The following is a 20,327-nucleotide window of genomic DNA, read 5'->3' as shown; positions in this document are numbered from 1 at the left end:
GAGATTATGTTAGAGAAACTGGCCACCCTGTATACGAAGTGCCTCTCGACGGGGAGGATACCAGAATCTTGGAAGAATGCCAACATCATCTTGATCCATAAGAAAGGGGACGTCAAGGACCTGAAAAATTACAGGCCCATAAGCTTACTGTCCGTTGTCTACAAACTATTTACAAAAGTAATTGCTAACAGAATTAATACGACATTAGAGTTCAGTCAACCAAGGGACCAGGCAGGATTTCGTACAGGATTCTCAACAATAGACCATATTCATACTATCAATCAGGTGATAGAGAAATGCGCGGAATACAACCAACCCCTATACATAGCCTCCATAGATTACGAGAAGGCATTTGATTCGGTGGAGACATCAGCAGTCATGCAGGCACTGCGCAATCAAGGCATCGACGAAGCCTATATAAACATAATGGAAGAAATCTACAGCGGATCCACAGCCACTATAGTCCTCCATAAAGAAAGCGACAGAATCCCAATAAAGAAGGGCGTACGGCAGGGAGACACGATCTCTCCAATGTTATTCACCGCGTGTTTACAGGAGGTTTTCAGGGCCCTAGATTCGGAAGAGTTAGGGATTAGAGTTAATAGAGAGTATCTCAGTAACCTACGATTCGCTGATGACATTGCATTGATGAGTAACGCGGGAGACGAATTACAGCTCATGATTACTGAACGGGATATGGAAAGTAGAAGAGTAGGTCTGAAAATTAATATGCATAAAACTAAAGTAATGTGGAACAATATTGGCAGAGAACAGCGCTTTGCGATAGGTGGCGAGACACTGGAAGTTGTAAAGGAGTACGTCTACTTAGGACAGGTAGCAACCGCGGAGCCGAACCATGAGAGTGAAATAACTAGAAGAATAAGGATGGGTTGGGGCTCATTCGGCAAGCATTATCAAATCATGAATGGTAATGGACCACTATCCCTCAAGAGGAAGGTATATAACAGCTGCGTCTTACCGGTACTTACCTGCGGAGCAGACACCTGGAGACTTACCAAGAGGGTTCAACTTAAATTGAGGACGACGCAGCGAGCGATGGAAAGGAAAATGATAGGTGTAACCTTAAGAGACAGGAAGAGAGCAGAGTGGGTCTGGGAACAGGGGTTAAGGACATCATAGTTGAAATCAAGAAGAAATGGATATGGGCCGGGCACGTAGCACGTCGGCAAGATAACCGGTGGTCATTAAGGGTAACTGACTGGATTCCAAGAGATGGCAAACGCGTGAGGGGGAGACAGAAAATTAGGTGGGTAGATGAGATTAAGAAGTTTGCAGGTATAACGTGGCAGCAGAAAGCACAGGACCGGGTTGATTGGCGGAACGTGGGAGAGGCCTTTGCCCTGCAGTGGGCGTAGACAGGCTGATTGTAGTAAATCAGTCGGACGCCGTGGTGAAATGAACGTAGGTTTATTGACGCACACTCCTTTTATAGCATGAGTGAAACTCGTGATAAGGCCACCGCTGCTTGCGTGGGTGATAAGCGATGAAATGTACATGTGACGTCAGTACATAACACTCCTTCCTTCTAAGATTAGTTATACAAAGAATACAAAGGTACGTTGGGCTATTCATTAATGCCGTAACGTAGGACAGGCCGTCGAACGCGCGTTGACCTTCGAGGCGCGATCGAAACTTGCTTGGTATGCTCTGGGCTTGCCTCCGGTGCCTCTGGGCTCGGAGGCTGCTGCTGTGGACCGCTTGCGCTTGGCTTTTGAGCAGGTTGACCCGGGCTCGCCCTGATGGTTGCTTCTGGGGCCGTCGGCTGCGGCTGGGGTCGTGTTGCCGTGGGAAACAGCTCGGCATGGCAGCCCTCCCCGGTACCTTTGTCTGATTCGGACCTCGTCCAGGCGCTTCTCAGTTGGTTCCGATGTCGGTGATGGCGCTCGCCGTTATCCAGTTGGACCGTGTACGACACCGGGCCTCTGACCGCCACCACTCTGGCCGCCTTCCACCTGGGACCTGGAGTGAAGCTTTTAGAGTAGACAGTGTCACCGACACAGTACCTCTTTGTAACTGGGTGGTGAACCTCAGGTGCATGTTGTCGGTCCGGATGAAGACGATCCAGCGCAGTTCTCAACCTTCGCCCCATCATCATTTCTGCTGGCGATTTCCCTGTGACAGAATGTGGCGTCGTGTGCTGTTTAAACAGGAATCGCGAAATCTTGCACTGTGTTGTTCCTTCCCGTTGCTTTTTTAAAGCTTCTTTCACTTCTCTTACCATCCTCTCGGCTCTGCCATTACTGGCGGGATGATAAGGTGCAGTAAAAACAGTAAGCACACCATTACACTTCAAAAAAGTTTGCAACTCAGCGCTTGTGAAGGCCGTTCCATTATCCGAAACGATAACGTCTGGCACACCATGTGTCGCAAACATTTTCCTTAAGCTTGTCACGACGGCCGCAGCTTTCATTGATGACATGATTTCAACCTCCGCCCAGTTGCTGTACGCATCTACCACGACAAGGAATGCATCTCCTTTGACTGGGCCCGCGAAATCCATGTGTAGACGACTCCAAGGTTGGTCCGGTTTGACCCAAAAGTGAACAGGAGCCTTGGGATCACTTTGGCGGTTGCTCTGACATGTCTGGCAGTACCGTACGTACTCTTTAATCTGGTGGTCCATTTTTGGCCACCACATGAGCCCTCTAGCTGCTGCTTTCATAGCGCTCATCCCCGGGTGATTTGCATGCAGTAGTTGGAGCACTCGCTCTCTTGTGGCTTCGGGAATTATCACACGATTTCCCCAGAGTATGCAATCCCGGTGCAACGACAACTCTGTCTTCCTCACCTCGTATGGTGTAAACGTGCTGTCTAGTTGTGTCGAAGGCCAACCACTCAGGATCCAGTCCTTCACCCTGGTCAAGACGCTGTTTTTTTTGATCAGCTTGACGATGTCCGGTGCCTGTAACGGTGCACACTCGACAGCTTCCAGTAGAAGCACGTCTCCAGGTGGTTGTGGTTCATCCTCGTCCCCGGGGGCTGGCAGTCGACTGAGTGCATCAGCGTTGGAGTTGTCCTCACCTCGCCTGTACTGGATGCGATAGTTATACGCAGACAACAAAATCCAGAGCGGCATTCTGGGCGACAGTACTTCCGGCACTCGCTTGTCCGTGTTTAATAAACCCAAAAGCGGTTTGTGATCTGTTATCACCGTGAATTCTCGCCCAGCCAGGTACTGATGAAATTTTTTTACCCCGAAGACGACTGCTAGACCCTCCTTGTCAATTTGGGCGTAGTTACGCTCACTTGCGCCTAGAGTTCGTGAAGCATAAGCTATGGGTTGCTCCCTCCCGTCAGCTGCTTTATGGGCCAGCACCGCCCCCACCCCTACAGGGGATGCGTCACAGCACAGCATCAAGTGACGCTCGGGGTCATAAGAAACAAGTACGGCATCGGAGCTAAGTAGCTTTTTCAGCTTCTCGAAAGCTCGTTGGTGCTCACCTTTCCATTCCCATTCGTGGTCGTGGTCTAGGAGCCGGTATAGAGATTCCGCCGCTTCGGTCCTGCCCTTGAGGAAACTGCTATAGAAGTTCAGTAGCCCTAAAAAGGCTTGCAGCTGCTTCTTGCTAGTGGGCGTTGGCGCTTGCTGGATGGCGTCAGTCTTGCTTTGGCTCGGGTGGATCCCTGTATTATCAATCCGATGTCCCAAGAATTCAATGCTCGTCTGGCTGAATTCACACTTCTTGTTAACTCTCAACTGCGCTCTTTGCAAACGCGACAACACAGCCTCCAGTCTTTCTGCGTGTTCTGCTGCGTTACGCCCGGAAATCAGGATATCATCAAGATAAGCTTTAACGCCAGAAATGCCTGCCAACAACGTGTCGATGACTCGTTGAAACACCCATGGCGCGACAGAAATTCCAAACGGTAGCCGCCTGACCTTGTGTAGCCCCTTGATAGTGTTAATTGTGAGCACTTCGGCCGACACCTCATCCAGAATAAGCTGTTGATAAGCTTGAGCTAGGTCGAGCTTAGTAAATATCTTGCTTGACCCGAGAGTCGACAATATTTCCGCGGCAGTAGGCAAAGGATACCCGCTGGTTTTAACTGCCTTGTTTACCGTGCTACGGTAATCCCCGCAGAGACGCAAGGTTCCGTCTTTTTTCCTTACCACCACGAGCGGAGTTGCCCAGTTGGAGTACTCGACTGGTTCCCAGACTCCTTGTTGCACCAAGCGGTCCACTTCCTTGGCCACATCGTCTTTCAGTGCTAGTGGAACTGTACGACTTTTGAGGAACGTTGGTTTGGCGTCGTCTTTCAGTTCGATGTGCACTGGTGGTCCATTGAAGCCAGGAAGGTCACTGCGAAACACCTCAGAAAATCGTGAAGTGACGTCTTCAACATTCAGTTGCTGAATTCCATGCAGCCCAATGCCCAACGGCCTAAACCAGTTCCGCCCAAGCAAACTGTTACCGCTTCTCTTCACTACCAACAAAGGCAGCTTTGCCGTCCGACCCTTGAATTCCACCACAACACTTGCGCGACCAACTACAGGCAACGCCTCTTTTGACCAGGTTACGAGCGTTGTGCTTGACTCTCGAAGGGGTATTTTACTTTGCTTTCCCTCGATAGAGCGAAACGTTTCTTCACTCACAATTGAGCACGATGCTCCAGAATCAATTTCCATGGGTACATTCTGCCCTTCAATCTGTACTTCAACCATGAATTTTTCTTCTTGCTCGTTCACCTCGTAGAGGGAAAATAATTCGGTCATTTCGTAGGCGCCCTTGCTTTTACTCTCTTTTTTCTTCTGCTCGTGTGAAGTTTTTCTTTGAAACTTTCTAACCTCGTCTTTCGAACGACAGGCTTTCGCAATGTGTCCGATTTTCTTGCACTTGAAACATGCCGCCTTTCTAAAACTGCATAAATGCGGAGCGTGCTTACCGTTGCAGCGATAGCAACTGGACTCTTCCGCTGCGATGTCTTGTTTCGTGCGAGTTGCTTGAATTAGGCCCTGGCTGTCTTTTGTCTCGTCTCGTCCCTGGTTGCGTATGTCTCGCTGCTGCTTTGCTGTAGCTTCAGCTGTCACGGCCATGTCGTACGCGACCTGGAACGTAAGGTTGGGCTCGGCGAGAAGTCTCTGCTGGACTGCTTCGTTCATGATGCCGCACACGAAACGATCTCGCATCATGACGTCCAGCGGTAGTTGCTTGTCACCAAAACCGCAGTCTTCCGTTAGCTTCCGCAGAGCCGTGACGTAGTCTGCCACCGATTCATCAGCCGCCTGGTTTCTCCTGTAGAACAAAAACCTTGCGTGCAGCTCAGAAGGCCTCGGATGCAGGTGCTTGCGAACGGCCGTCTTGATTTCGTCGTAGCTTGCCAAGGTCGGTCTTACTGGCTTCACCAGGGTTACGATGAGCCCGTACGCTGCTTCGCCGCAACAACTCAGCAGAACTGCTCTTTTCTGCTCGTCCGTTGTTATCTTGTTCGCGTCGCAAAACATTTCCAACCGCTCGACGTACTCATCCCAAGACGCGTCCGTGCCAAGACGATACTCGCCGATCTTGCCGACAGCCATCCCGCCTTCTTTAACGGCGGCCTCGCCGGGCCGGTCCGCTTCGTCGCCAATGTAGTAAATCAGTCGGACGCCGTGGTGAAATGAACGTAGGTTTATTGACGCACACTCCTTTTATAGCATGAGTGAAACTCGTGATAAGGCCACCGCTGCTTGCGTGGGTGATAAGCGATGAAATGTACATGTGACGTCAGTACATAACACTGATGATGATGATTAATTTGAACGGTGCAGAAAACAGCTCCTAAACGCCGGCACATTTCCCGATTTTCTTGAGAATGTGAGATATCCGGTGTTTGTACGGAACACCGTCTATCTTTTCACGCTCTTTGTAGCTGATGTAGTTTCGCACAGAAAAAAAAATAATCAAAGAGGGGTGACAACGTGGAGGTATTTTTTAAATTATAAATTATGGAAAGCAAGTTTGGATTTCAGGGCCGCTTCCTTTGCTGTCGCTTCCGTCCGCCATTGGTGCGCGCGTGTTGTGCGTCGTAGCGTAGAGCCGGTAGAGCCTCGCTAACCATGGCGCCACATGGAAAGCAAAGTCGGCGAAGCTGTGCCGCCAAGTTCAAGCTGCGTGCAGTTGAATTTGCTGAGGAACACGGAAACCGAGCAGCAAGGAGGCAATTCGATGTCGGCGAATAAATAATCCGGGACTGGCGCAAGGTCCACAGCGTCCTCCGCATGATGAAGTCAACAAAGAAAGCCAACAGCGGCGAGAAGGCACGCTGGCCGGACGTCGAGCGTAGTCTGCGCACGTGGGTGCTGCAACAGCGCGCCGAAGAAAGAGGGCTTGTCAACAGTGCAGCTGCGCCTTGTGGCGGGCTTTCGCAAGGCTGGGTTGATCGCCTGCGCGGCCGATGGCGATGTTGGAGTCCGATTCGAGCTAGTCAGAGGACGACAGTGATGTACAACCAGAAGTAGCTGCATTGTTCGCGAGCGACTCGGAGGAAGATGACCTCGATAGCTTTGATTAAGTGCCACCAAGCTATCGGAATAATAAAGGTACTTTTGAAAGTATTGTTTTTGTGTATACGTTCAGAGGCGCTCGCGCGCGTGTCTGCCAACAGCTGGAAACGTGCAAAAGCGGCGGCCGCCGCAAGCATGCATTTTTGCAGTGCATTCTCACGACGCGATGCTTTAATGTCGTTAGTCGGATGAGCAGGTGCGTCTTGTACACCGGTGCGACGTATGCACCAGTGTGACTTATATACGTTTTTTTTTTTTTTGGAAAAACTGCCATTTTGAGGGGGGTGCGACTTATCAACCGGAAAATACGGGACGCTTACCTTCAAAAAAAAAGAAGGTAGCGGGGAGATAACTTCGGTCCATAGTTCTGTAGATAACCCACGTTTTCTGGTTTTACGCAAGTTGTTACAGCCTGTTTGATTGTGTTTTAACCAAAACAGAAACTGTAACTGCTTCGCTGTAATATTGCATGGCAGGAGTGTTTCTTTTGTTTCTCAAGGACGTTCACGTGATGTCAGATAGGTGTTCCCTGTTAGCGCCTGTCCCGTGTGTTCTTTACTGTGTCCTGTTTTTCCTAGCGCTTCGCTTCGACATGGTTCCAGCGTTATCGTCCGGGTTAGTTCCAGAATAAACTCTACTGTTCGCGTTGCGCGCTCAAGCTTATCAGAAGATTTTAAAATCATCTGGAAGGTTCCCAGACATTCGGGCGCGGTTTGCGCAAGGCGTTATACGTGTAACAAACCGGATACATAAAAATAGAAAAAGAAGCACACATGACAATATAGATGAGCAATGCGAATTTCGACGCGACAGCGTTAAGGAGCCTGTGTCGCAGAAAATTCGATTTTTTCGGATTCGATGGCGTTGTCAGTGAGCGAAAAATCCCAATGGGAGCAAAGAATAAATACTAGTGTTCAATCCGGAATCGAATCGAGGTGTTCTGTGTGGCATTCAAGTATTCTACCACAGTGCCGCGCCGGGGCTTCAAGCTGCTTCGGTGTAATATTGCATGGCAGGAGAGTAGAAACGCACCAGGCGTCACGTCATGTGAAATGCGCAACGAGGGATGGTTGAAAGCTGCCTATACACTCTAAGAAAAAAATGATAAAAGGGGTAGGGAGCTTAGCCCTTTTGGGGATCAACTGATTTGCCACAACCAATAGTCTTTTTGGGGATGAAATGCAAGGGGATAAACAGTCTTTGAAAGATCAACGGCAAGAGGACTAACGGATGGTTCTGTAAAGACTAACCGTTGCTCCTGTGAGGACTAACCGTTGATTTTCCGAAACGGTCCCTCACAAAACAAATGTTACTCCTGTAAGGATTAACGGTTGATCCTCGCATATGATTTTTGGGAGAGCAAATGTTAATCCCTCAGGATGAACTGTTGATCCTGAGGAATCATCTCTGGGAGAGCGAATGTTACTCCTTCGGGATTAACTGTTGATCCATTTAAACAATTTTTGAAGGCACTAACCATTGATCCGCTAATCATTCGCCTGTGTTTGACATGGCCGTCCTCACCACACTGACGTGCTAGCTCAGGTCAGCTGTGCTTTACTCAGTACTGTATGAATGAATGTGCGTAGGAACGAGAAATTAGAGAGTTCGAGTGAAAACTTGAAACATTTATTTTCCCGAAACAGTGCGCCATGCGCACAAATGATGTTGGCTGTAGGCCGCTGTCCACCTTGATGAGTCGGCACAGCAGGCCAAAAGACCGGCTGTTTTATTAATTATACCGACTTCAAAATCTGCCCTAGCGAGAATTTTTAGTTGCGTGCCCTGATCTTTCGATGCTTAAAAACACATTCAGTCCTGCGAACAAGGTAAAAACACGTCGAGAAGTGACAAATTCAGACACAGAAACACAAGTCACATGAATAACACCACAAATGCACATGCGCAGTGATGCAGATTGCCAAAAGTTTTGATTTCTTCATTGTTTAAGTTGAAGATGACCTTCGGTGTTCTGTCAGGTGTTCAAGAAAAAAAGGAAAGTACGAATCTATTAACATCTATCTTTATTTTTACGAAAACGCCAAGATAAAAGAATGCCATCATTTAGTTGGTGTAACGCCTGTTTGCAAATAACTAGAGCGAGTGCTACCTGGAAGAAATGCAGACAAGAAAATTTCGTTATCAAAATAAAATAGCTAGAAGAGAACGGCTTAATCACGTAAGCCCCAATAATTACGCAGTCACATGCTCATAAAACATGCGACGCACAATGTTTTTTTTTTTTCAGTTTTCATATTATTTATAATACAATGGTGCCAAGGCAACAGAAACGATAAACTTACCTTCAAATTTAACAGAGGCACGTGGTTTTCAGAGCTAGCAAATCCAGAAAATGTTGATCATACCTCAAGGTGACGGCATCCGTCCGTCCAGCTTTGCAGGAAGTAAGCTGCGAAAAAGTCTTAGATGTAAGCTGAGGTGTCCATTTCTCCGCAGGAAAGTTACGATGCTGGGCCCACTCAACAGTCGTTCAGCAGAAACAAACTTGCGTGGGCGTTCAAAATTGAAGCGCATCCAGCGAAGTATTGGGCTCGAGGCGCAGAACTGGAAACGCCGGCGCCACCGTCGGCGTGACGTGTTGGGCAGGATCACGTGGTCTCAGCGGCAGCGTCGGCTGCTTGCGAAGCGCTGCCGCGTGCTTTGAAAACGAGTTTCAAGTTCCGCCTGCGCTGCGGTCTGTTCAAATACGGAAGCTTTCTCGCATTTTCTGCTCAATTGAAACCATCGTAATAGAGTGGCTGCCTCCGAAGGCGACGAACATGGTGCTCTATCGCTCGGTGCCGCGCAGTGCCGGGCTTACGCAACGGAGCCCAATGTCAGCCTGCACCGGTACCTGCGGGACAAGAAACTGCGTGAGCGTGGGTTGTGAAGCTAACAACCGGCAAGCAGCCATCGGACGGTTCGTGTGTGCAACAAGCACCTCCGCGACGAAGACTTTCGCTACTGCACCTGGCCTGCGATGTTCGGTGAGCAGCAGGCAGCGCGCACTGAGACGATGGCTCGCGCGAGCTTCCCGCCGGCTAATGATGCTTATCTGCCACAGGATGGAAAAGGTGCTACCTTTTACCAGGTGCGATACCATCCCAGAACCTTCCCGTGCGGCCTCTTGATCGTCGGCCCCGTGCTCAGCGTCCACAGAATCGGCTGCAGATACGCAAGTCATTGTTTAGATACGTTTAATTAAAAAAACCCACAGGGTCGCTTATGCATTCGCCAGATGACTGGAAGGCGAAAGCCGTCTCCTTCTTTTGTCAGTCGGTGTATTGATTCTCCCGCCCCTCTCTCCAAAAGCGTTCTGCCCCCACCGCGGTCTTGCACAGCCTCTGTGATTGGCCCACCGATCACGGAGGCAATGCAAAGGGACCATGTCGTGTGAATACGTCATCATGTGACGGGACGTTATGTGACGTCATAATTACGTTACAAATGTTGGCGATCTGTGACGATCACGTCACGATTATTTTTTGCATAACTCGTCTTGACGCCGCCGGCGCGGGACGCCGACGGTCAGTCTTTCCGTTTGATGAGGGATCTAAGGCTTTCGCCTTCAAGACGACGTTTGCTGGTGGATGTAACATATCGAGCGAGTCAAATGCTGCGGCTGATGTGTGCCGCGCTGTTTGCGTTAGACACGACACTGCTGCCAAAATTGCTAGGGTATTCGCCAAATAATTCTGCCCAATAAATATTGCATTTTACTCTTTACGCGTTGTTGTTACCGTGTTTTGCTGCTGCTGGTTGCTGCAGGAACTTCTCTTTCTTTCACCGCTATCCGAAGCTCATGTGGGTCCTAGTTCACAGCCAACGTTTGCAGAACAAGTCCGGCGAACGTTACTGCAATTTTGTTTCTTTTCATTGGCGTTGCACGCTGCTACATGCTTGGCCTCGTAGACCGCTTCTCCTTCCACCAGCAATCTCGAAGTGGTGAAGCTTTGGTCTATGAAGTTGTTGATGGCAGAGAGCGGCAAGTTCACTGGAATGTAAAGCGAACAATAATTAAAGAGCATATTAAAAAAAGGCGTCGCATTTGCTCACGCTTTCTGTGAGCACCAAACGAAACGAATACACTGAATAAAGAAACACAAGCATCGGCATTTGCCAGCTGAGAAGACCGATAAATGTGCAATGCAAGACAACTTGTCAAATGACGTTGAAACGTACACGAATTTAGACCGAAAAAAAAAACATTGAATCGTCGGGACGGCACATCACAAAGTTGCCATAGGCGCACCGAAGTCGTAGTTGTACGAAATTGTTTTTCAACTGCTTTGATTGCGTCCCCGCAATAAGTTGTTTGTATTCTCACAAATTCTCATATTTTGTGGCCTAAAGTTCACAGCACGGTGCCTAAACACGCTCGTAGCAAAAGCGAAACCATGAGTACGGACATACATGCCGACGCTCATACATGCAAAAACACAGTCAGTCGCCGCGAACCCGTGCGATCGCTGGCTTGAGGCTTCTTTCTGTTATGCTCCGTTTGGTTATCCAGGCACTCTACTCTAACGAGATATTTCACATAGTTTGAACTTTGCACTTAGCGACTGACTACCTTTCATGCAAGAAGCCAGTTCAGGGGTCCCCAACGCGGTGACAGCGTGAAGCGGGCGCTCGGTTTTTAGATGCGAAGCATCTCTTCATCCATCTTTGCGCAGCGCACGAAATTGACAAAGCACTGCGCTGCGCTGCGGCGCTTTGTGCGCTGCGCAAAGATGGATAAGTTCCAACTCGCCCGCCTATCAATCCTACTAAAGCATCTCTTGCTCGGGGGTATGCCCCGCGGCGTGCTAGTCCACACTCACACTACCCATGGGCAGCTCCCCTCCTTCCCTCTGTTTAACAGCTGCGCATTACTCTCTCCACTTCTCTTCCAGCAGCTGCTTGCGCTTCTCCTGCGTTCTCGCTTCTGCTCTCGCGGCGCATACGCTACTCTCCTCCTCTACTCTCCTCTCTTTCAAGCCGGTAGAGCGCTGCGCGCGTTGTCCAGCGCTTGCTTCAGTTGACTCCTCTGAAATGTGGGCTCGACATGCCGAAATTATCTCCTGCGCAGCGCCGCGATGAGCGCCAGCGCATGCGCGTCCCCTCCCCCTATCTCTCCTCTCCTACGCTGCCTCCCTCTCGCGCGCCTGTGGACCGCGTTCCCCGCTCGCCCTGTGAGAATTAACGGCCAGACTAGAGGGAAGACACGACGCGCGTAGTGTTCCTATTCGCGTTCCACGACGCGAGGTCGGTAGCATGCCCAACGAACGCCGAGGGAACGCGATCGTGCAAGTGCTCCGGCTTCGCATCGCCTCATGGTCCCCTTTAGCGGGACGTGGTGTAATTTTACAGCGAAAGCTGTTATGAGATCATTTCACCGGCCGTTTTTGGTGCCGTAGTTGTCCGCCGCCGCCGCCGCCGGTGTCCGTAACCAGTATCGCTCGAAATAAGAAAAAAACTAAATAAGAAAAAAATTCCAGGATGGAACGATGTTCGAACCTGGGCCCGCTGCGTGGGAGCCCAGTATTCAACCTCTGAGCCATGCCGGTGCTTGAAACTGCTTTGCAAAAAGGTCCTATACAGGCTTCATGTCGGGAAGGAACCACATTAGCATATGCAATATAGCGTGGTAAAAGAGTAGAATAAGCACCAAGCGTCGCACAACGCGAATTCTGTAACCAGGCGTCACACAATGCGAATTGCGCAACGAGTAGGTTGTTGAATGCTTCCAACCCATTACAAAGAGCCCTTCCATAATTCTTCATCGTCATCACGCACAGCATCAACAAAGTGCGCATAATGCCTTACATGCGTTTAGCAGGTACCACGGCTGTCTGTAGAATGACGAAAAATGGCACAGTGCCTACTGCCCTACTTCTCAAAAATTATAATGATTTATAGCGTAGTGGGTTCCTCGCAAGTGCACTTCTGTTGGTTGCCAAGGAAGCCCATAAGGCTCCCATGATCCATTTCCTCAGGGTCTCAATAAAGTCAATTTTCTCTCTCTCTCGTTCTACGTTTCTGTGGTTAAAGTGTGTTATAAAGCGTGGTGGGACAGTTAAATAACGACCGGGCGTCACACAATATGCATTACCTAACTAGTGGGTCGTTTAAAGCTTCCAACCCATTACAAAGGGCGCAACCATAATTATTCATCGTCATCAACCGCCGCATCAACAAACTGCAGATAATCGCTTACGCATATGGTACCTCGCTTCTCCGCAGAACAACGAATAATGTCGTGCTGGGTGCTTCCCAACTTCCCAAAAATTACGCTTTGTTGCGTAGTGGGTACGTTGCTAATGTACCTGTATTAGTAGCCACAGGAGAGTTGATAACGGGCTCTAGAAATGCCGCTCTTCCAGCTTTCGCTGTGACTGTGCTGCGCTTTCCGCGCAGGCCTGGCGTTTTTTTTTTTTTTTTTTGCAAAGAGACAGCTACTGTAAACTATCTTGTGTTTTATGTTCGCCGAAAAATATTATTCTGACAGTAAAGAACACTGTCATGTGTAAATAGCGCGAAAACGTCGGCGCAGACCACCGAGCACGGAGGGAAGAAAACAAAGAGCGCAGTGGCACGGTAGCACGAGGCGCGCTCGCAGTGTTCGGGCCAGGGCGTTCAATTCTGAGCTCGGACGAGCGGGACGTTCTGCCGGCCGTGACGCGTGGGCACGGAGGACCACGGAGCCGGGCGAGGTCCATGGTGGCCAAGGATCCAGGTGCCAGGGGTGGAGTTGCTGACTGCATCGAGGGTCGTCGAGCGGTGCCGAGCCGTACCGAGCGACGCGCCAGACTCAGACGTGGGCCGCGAGCCCATGAGCTGTTCACCCGAGCTGTACCTGGCGGTGCCCTGGCCAAGGCGTGGATCGCCGGTGAATGAGCTGCCGCACCGCATCTGTGGCGAGCAGCATTCCAGCACGGCGCAGACGGTGCTGTGCTGGCCAGAACCCGCCCGTGGAACCGCTGCGCTCGGGTGGTGACCAGGACGTCGGAGACAAGGTCCGAGGTCACGCTGGTCCCGGCATCTCCTAGACGCCGCCACCGCTGCTCGCAAGCCGTGAAACCACGGGACTCTTCCGCCTCGTGGGCTGGGTGGTCGTCCCGACGGCACCGACACCACCAACTTTTGATATCCTTATATTTTGTACATAAATGTTTAAATACGTCTCCCTGTCTGTTTCCTGCGCTGCTGCACAATAGGGGAAGTGCTCGAACCGTCCTAATCATCACAATTTTCTGGCGTCCGCGACGTAGGACCTAGCTCTAGCTCCAACTTTCAGAGCCGCACTTCTCTTTTGTGCAGTGGGCGGAAATGGATTGGGAAAAGTATATACCGATTGGTAAGGAACTTGGCTTAATGGGTAATGAATTGAAAGAGTGGATTGAGGAGCAGCAAAAGAAAGAGCGTGACAGACGTGCTGAGGATAGGGACGCGTCGCGAATAGCGCACGAACAGGAGATCGCTCGTCTGGCGGCGGAACAAAGTCTGCTGGAGGCTAAGTGTCGTCTTGCTGAGCGCACGGCTGGGACGGTTGGAACCGGTGGAGAGCGCGTGGAAGCCAGCAGCGAAGCGTTCAGGAGCCCCCGCAAGCTTATTCCTCCCTACAATGAGGGCCGCGACGAACTCGACGCGTATATTCAGCGCTTCGAGCGGGTAGCCGCCAGCCAGGGATGGCCAAGCGACAGGTGGGCGCTCTCATTAAGCTTATGCCTCTCAGGAGAAGCTTTGAGTATTGTCGGTCGTATGGCTGCCGAGGATGCAACAGACTACGAGAAGCTGAAGCAAACGTTGCTGCAAAGGTTTCGTTACACCGAAGAAGGATATCGGCAAAAGTTTCGCGAAGCTAAGCCGGAGAATTCCGAGACAGGGCGACAATTTGCTGGTCGGCTGCTCGGTTACTTCGATCATTGGCAGCAGATGGCAAAAACAGATAAAACGTATGACGCATTGAGGGATATCATTGTATCCGAACAGTTTTTGCTGAGATGCGATGAGAAACTCGCCATCTTCTTGAAAGAGCGAGGATGCCGAACGCTCGATCAGCTAGCCGAAACGGCTGACCATTATTTGGAAGCGCAAGGCCTGACAAATATCGCGAAAGGGAAACAGGAAAGACCAAGTGAAAAAGCAGACTTGCCGAGCAAGAGCCGAGAAAAAGAGGCCGGAAAAGCAAAAGTGCAATGCTTTCTATGTGGCAAGCAAGGTCATCGCGCTGCAGACTGTTGGACGCGGTCAAAAGGCCCGAAGCCCTCGTCTTGCTGGAAGTGCAGGAAACACGGCCACCAAGCTGACGAGTGTCCGAATGTAAAGAGCCGCAACAAGGAGGCGTCAAGTGCCGTTGCCGACTATGACCGTGCGCCTGTTGCTCGAAACAAGGAGAACATGGATTGTACCCCTTCACCAGCAGATGAAAATGCACCATCGGCAAAAGAGGATATTTGTCTTGGTCTGCTAAGACAAGAGATGCCAACGGCAACCGGATATCTCGATGGGAAGCCTGTGACGGTACTAAGAGACTCGGGATGCAATACCGTGGTGGTCAAGCGTTCGCTGGTACCGGAAAAGAACTTCACCGGTATCACACGTACTGTGCACCTTCTCGACGGCTCGTCGAGGCAGCTTCCCGAGGCAAGGGTATACATCGACTCTCCGTTCTTCCGAGGACCGACACTGGCACTCTGCATGGAAAAGCCACTCTATGATGTCGTTCTCGGCAACATCGACGGGGTAGTCTTCCCTTCTGGTTCTACTACGTCACATCACCTGTCGGATGTCGCAAGACTGCATAAGGAGTCGGCACCAGCAGGGGAGCCTGTTCCATATCCAAGCGTGTCACCAGACTCACCGACTCTGAGTGCAGCGACAACACGAGGTACCAGGGATATGAAGTTACCTGTGGCGGCATCGAACGCACTAGATGTGACCCCACAAGTACTTGAAAAGTTGCAGAGAGAAGATCGCACCTTGGAGAGCTGTTTTTCGGCGATCGGGAAGACGATGACGAAGCGATCAGCAAACATAGGGTATGTGTTGCTTAAGGGAATACTTCACCGACACTACAGATCGCTCACGAGGAAGGAAGTTGACCAACTGGTCGTTCCGCAAAGCCTCCGCCAGTTTGTCCTTAGGATGGCACATGAGGGAGTTATGGCAGGCCACCAAGGTATTAAACGAACAACTGATAGGATTCTAGAAGAATTCTATTGGCCGGGCGTGCAGGCTGAGGTGACACGATTTGTGCGCTCTTGTGACATCTGCCAGCGTACTGTGCCAAAGCACTTAGTCGGACGTGTTCCCCTTGGAAAAATGCCGGTGATTGACGTGCCCTTCCAACGTGTGGCGATCGACATCATCGGTCCACTATCACCGACATCGGCAAAAGGAAATCGTTTCATTCTAACGATGGTGGACTGCGCAACGCGGTATCCTGACGCTGTTGCATTACCAAGCATAGACACGGAGAAGATAGCAGAAGCGTTGGTGGAAATGTTCTCGCGCGTTGGAATCCCACGAGAAATCGTAAGCGACCGCGGAAGATCATTTACGTCACGCTTAATGCAGGAAGTTAGCAGACTACTGTCTTTCCGACAGTTGCCAACTACCCCATACCACCCTATGGCAAATGGTCTTGTTGAGCGCTTTAATGGTACGTTAAAGCAAATGATACGGCGCATGTGCCACGAAAGTCCAAAGAACTGGGACAGATACTTGGCACCATTATTGTTTGCATACAGAGAGGTCCCTCAGTCGAGCATCGGTTTTTCGCCTTTCGACCTCCTGTATGGTCGATACATTAGAGGCCCAATGTCTATACTGAAGGAATTGTGGACGCGAAAAACCTTGGATGCCCAAACGAAGACTACATACGGCTATGTCATGGAGCTTCGCGATCGTTTGTATGAGACGTGTCAAATTGCGCACGAAGAGCTGCAGAAAGCTAAGCTGACACAAAAGAAATACTACGATCGCAAAGTGAAGCCTCGTCAACTCTGCGTCGGAGACAAGGTGTTACTCCTACTACCTTCCGACACCAACAAACTGATTCTAACTTGGAAAGGCCCCTTCACTGTACTAGAGAAGCGGAGCGAAATCGACTATGTCGTTGATCTGGGAACCCGAACCAGTTTGTTCCACATCAACCTCCTTAAAAAGTACGAGGAGAGACCACCTTCGACAGACACGGTGGGCCGCGCGGCTGTAACGGTACAAACAGAACCGGAAGAAGAACCGGAACTACCGTTGCTCGCGCTTCAACAGAACGAGACCTACCATGACGTCAAAGTCGCTAACAACTTGGACGCGAGCCAAAAGGCTCAGATCGAGAAGCTTCTATCCGGATACCAAGATATTTTCTCGGACGTTCCGGGGAAGACGAACTTGGTAGAGTGCAAGATCACGACAACATCTACTGTGCCGGTGAACGTACGCCAATACCCGATACCCTTTGCTGTTCAACAGGCGGTAGAGGAAGAAGTGCAGCAGATGCTGGCGCAGGGAATCATCGAACCTTCAGACTCGCCTTACCAGTCACCAATTGTCGTAGTTAAAAAGAAAGACGGCAGCATGCGTCTATGCATTGATTTCCGACAGTTGAACAGAGTCGTCGTGATGGGTAATGAGCATATTCCACGAGTGGACATGATGTTCGCAAACTTAGGAAAGGCTCGCTATTTCTCCAAATTTGATTTTACAAAGGGATACTGGCAGGTCCCAATGCACAAAGACTCGAAACGCATGACGGCCTTCCAGTCAATGTCGGGCCTTTACCAGTTCCGCTTTATGCCTTTTGGCATCAAAACAGCGCCAGCAGTTTTCACTAGACTCATGAGAAAAGTTGTGGCTGGCATTTCTCACGTACATCATTACTTCGATGATGTTCTTATAGCCACAGACACATGGCAGACGCACATATCCACGCTCGAAAGGTTTTTCCAACAAGTAAGGCGTGGACAGCTCACAATCAAGTCATCCAAGAGTGAAGTTGGTTCAACGATGGTGAAGTTCTTGGGCCACATCGTGGGACATGGGGTCTTACGGCCGCAGCTTGAAACACTTGAAAAGATACAAGCTGCAAAAAGACCTCAGACAAAGGAAGAAGTCCGTTCCTTTCTCGGTCTCACGGGGTACTACCGAGACTTCGTACCCAACTATTCCCACGTGTCTCATCCTTTAACAGAGCTCACTCGGAAGCGTGCTCCGAATAAGTTGATATGGGAACAACGTCACCAGGAGGCATTTGACGAGCTTCAACGACTGCTGTCCACTGGTCCAATCTTGAGGTCTCCTGACTTGGAGAAGACATTTGTTCTGCGCACAGACGCATCGTCTACCAGTGCGGGAGCCGTGCTCATGCAGAATTATGACGGTGTTCTCCATCCGGTCGCCTACGCAAGCAGGAAGCTCCTTCCACGGGAGGCACGATACTCAACTGTAGAGCGAGAAGGGCTTGCGCTCGTGTGGGCTGTCCAAAAATTCCACATTTATCTCTTCGGCAAACCGTTTATACTGCAGAGCGATCACCAGCCGCTGGCCTACATCAACTCGGCCAAGCACACAAACAGCCGAATTCTGCGTTGGAGCCTGACACTCATGGAGTACGACTTCACTATGGAATACATCAAAGGAAGTGACAACGTCGGAGCTGATTACATGAGCCGAGTGTAGACTTGAAACGTCACGCACTTGTAGGCTTTTATTTCTTTGTGAACTCCATGCGGAACACTCCGTGAACTGCGGGTGAAACAATCTGTGAATGCGTGTGAAAAAAAAAAACTGTTAACATGCGAACACTTTCCGCCTTTCACGCTGTGAACATTCTCCATCCTCATTCTTAGAAAAGTTGTTGAAGGGAAACAACTTTCTAAAGTGGGGGGTAAAAATGTCATGTGTAAATAGCGCGAAAACGTCGGCGCGGACCACCGAGCACGGAGGGAAGAAAACGAAGAGCGCGGTGGCACGGTAGCACGAGGCGCGCTCGCAGTGTTCGGGCCAGGGCGTTCAATTCTGAGCTCGGACGAGCGGGACGTTCTGCCGGCCGAGACGCGTGGGCACGGAGGACCACGGAGCCGGGCGAGGTCCATGGTGGCCAAGGATCCAGGTGCCAGGGGTGGAGTTGCTGACTGCATCGAGGGTCGTCGAGCGGTGCCGAGCCGTACCGAGCGACGCGCCAGACTCAGACGTGGGCCGCGAGCCCATGAGCTGTTCACCCGAGCTGTACCTGGCGGTGCCCTGGCCAAGGCGTGGATCGCCGGTGAATGAGCTGCCGCACCGCATCTGTGGCGAGCAGCATTCCAGCACGGCGCAGACGGTGCTGTGCTGGCCAGGACCAGCCCGTGGAACCGCTGCGCTCGGGTGGTGACCAGGACGTCGGAGACAAGGTCCGAGGTCGCGCTGGTCCCGGCATCTCCTAGACGCCGCCACCGCTGCTCTCAAGCCGTGAAACCACGGGACTCTTCCGCCTCGTGGGCTGGGTGGTCGTCCCGACGGCACCGACACCACCAACTTTTGATATCCTTATATCTTGTACATAAATGTTTAAATACGTCTCCCTGTCTGTTTCCTGCGCTGCTGCACAATAGGGGAAGTTCTCGAACCGTCCTAAACATCACAAACACATTTCGTTTCGAAAGTACTTACAGAAATGTCCTGGAGGGCTTCCGCGAGGTGTTTTTGTAGAGTACCGACAGCAAAGCTCATAGGGAGCGCGCCGGCGGTGCCCTACCTAGCACGCAAGCGCTAGAGGGCGACTCCATCACTCCTCGCCCCTAATATTCCTCAGAGCTGCGTTGATACATGACGGTGAAACGCTAAAGGAAACAGACTTAAGAAGAACACAGGACACGGCTCTACTAGCAACTGAGTTTATTTTGAAAACAACGCCCTCATATATATAAAACGTACATCATCGCTAAAGCAAAAAATTTGAGCACGTGATCATGAAAGAAAGAAACAGGCAAAAGATAAAAGCCGCGCATGCACCCCTACCAAGGCAACAAACTCACTTCGTTTTACCTTCTCTCTAAAGAAGCAACTTCACAATCCGAGAGCAATATGGATGGCTGGCTAACGCAACGATTGCCACTCCTCCTGATATGATGTCTCAACGATCTCCCTGACAGTTGGATCGGTGTGCTTGTCAACAACAGTGGCTTTTTCAAAGTCAGGTTTGCACATGCACTAAGCAATGTAATAATAATAATATCTGGGGTTTAACGTCCCAAAACCACGATATGATTATGAGAGACGCCGTAGTGGAGGGCTCCGGAAATTTTGACCACCTGGGGTTCTTTAACGTGCACCTAAAGCTAAGTACACGGGCCTCAGACATTTTCGCCTCCATCGAAAATGCAGCCGCCGCGGCCGGGATTCGATCCCGCGACCTTCGGGTCAGCAGTCGAGCGCCATAACCACTAGACCACCGTGGCGGGGCCACTAAGCAATGTACGTGCACGTGCACGTAAGCAAGGTGGATAGAGTTATTGAGAAGCAGCTGGATGGCATGGATTTGAAGGTTTTCAGATTTGTAGATGACTACCTTGTTTTGATGAAATATAGGCATGGCAGCAACACCCTTGTGAGTGTTTTAAAAACGCTTAAAGAGAAAGGATTCGGCCTTGAGTTCGCCTTCAAGAAACCAAAGATTATGCCCTGCAGTGGAAAGGTTTGCAAACAAAAAACGTACTGAAACCAACCATGGTTGTGACATCAGGCATGGAACCAAGTTTGTCGATTGCAGAAAGGATGTGGTATACGATGTCCCTTTTACATGCAAAAAGCATTACATCGGCCACACGGGCCGATGCGTAAATGTACGCCTTCGCGA

General features: G+C 50.5%; 1 protein-coding gene across 1 annotated transcript; it reads right to left on the bottom strand.

Annotated features, from left to right (window-relative positions):
- Window positions 1–3,433: 3,433 nt before the first annotated feature.
- On the bottom strand, window positions 3,434–5,605 carry LOC125757742 (uncharacterized). The gene is made up of 2 exons (XM_049413827.1): window positions 4,133–5,605; window positions 3,434–3,645 (listed from the first exon to the last, which is right to left on the bottom strand). Exons 1-2 carry the CDS (start codon window positions 5,537–5,539, stop codon window positions 3,562–3,564), a joined length of 1,491 nt encoding a protein of 496 aa, XP_049269784.1. The 5' UTR covers window positions 5,540–5,605; the 3' UTR covers window positions 3,434–3,561.
- Window positions 5,606–20,327: the final 14,722 nt, after the last annotated feature.

This window comes from Rhipicephalus sanguineus, chromosome 1 (assembly GCF_013339695.2).
Source record: "Rhipicephalus sanguineus isolate Rsan-2018 chromosome 1, BIME_Rsan_1.4, whole genome shotgun sequence".
Taxonomy (NCBI): domain Eukaryota; kingdom Metazoa; phylum Arthropoda; class Arachnida; order Ixodida; family Ixodidae; genus Rhipicephalus; species Rhipicephalus sanguineus.
Note: the sequence above shows the minus strand (reverse complement) of the source record. Positions and strands in the feature narration are given on the sequence as shown.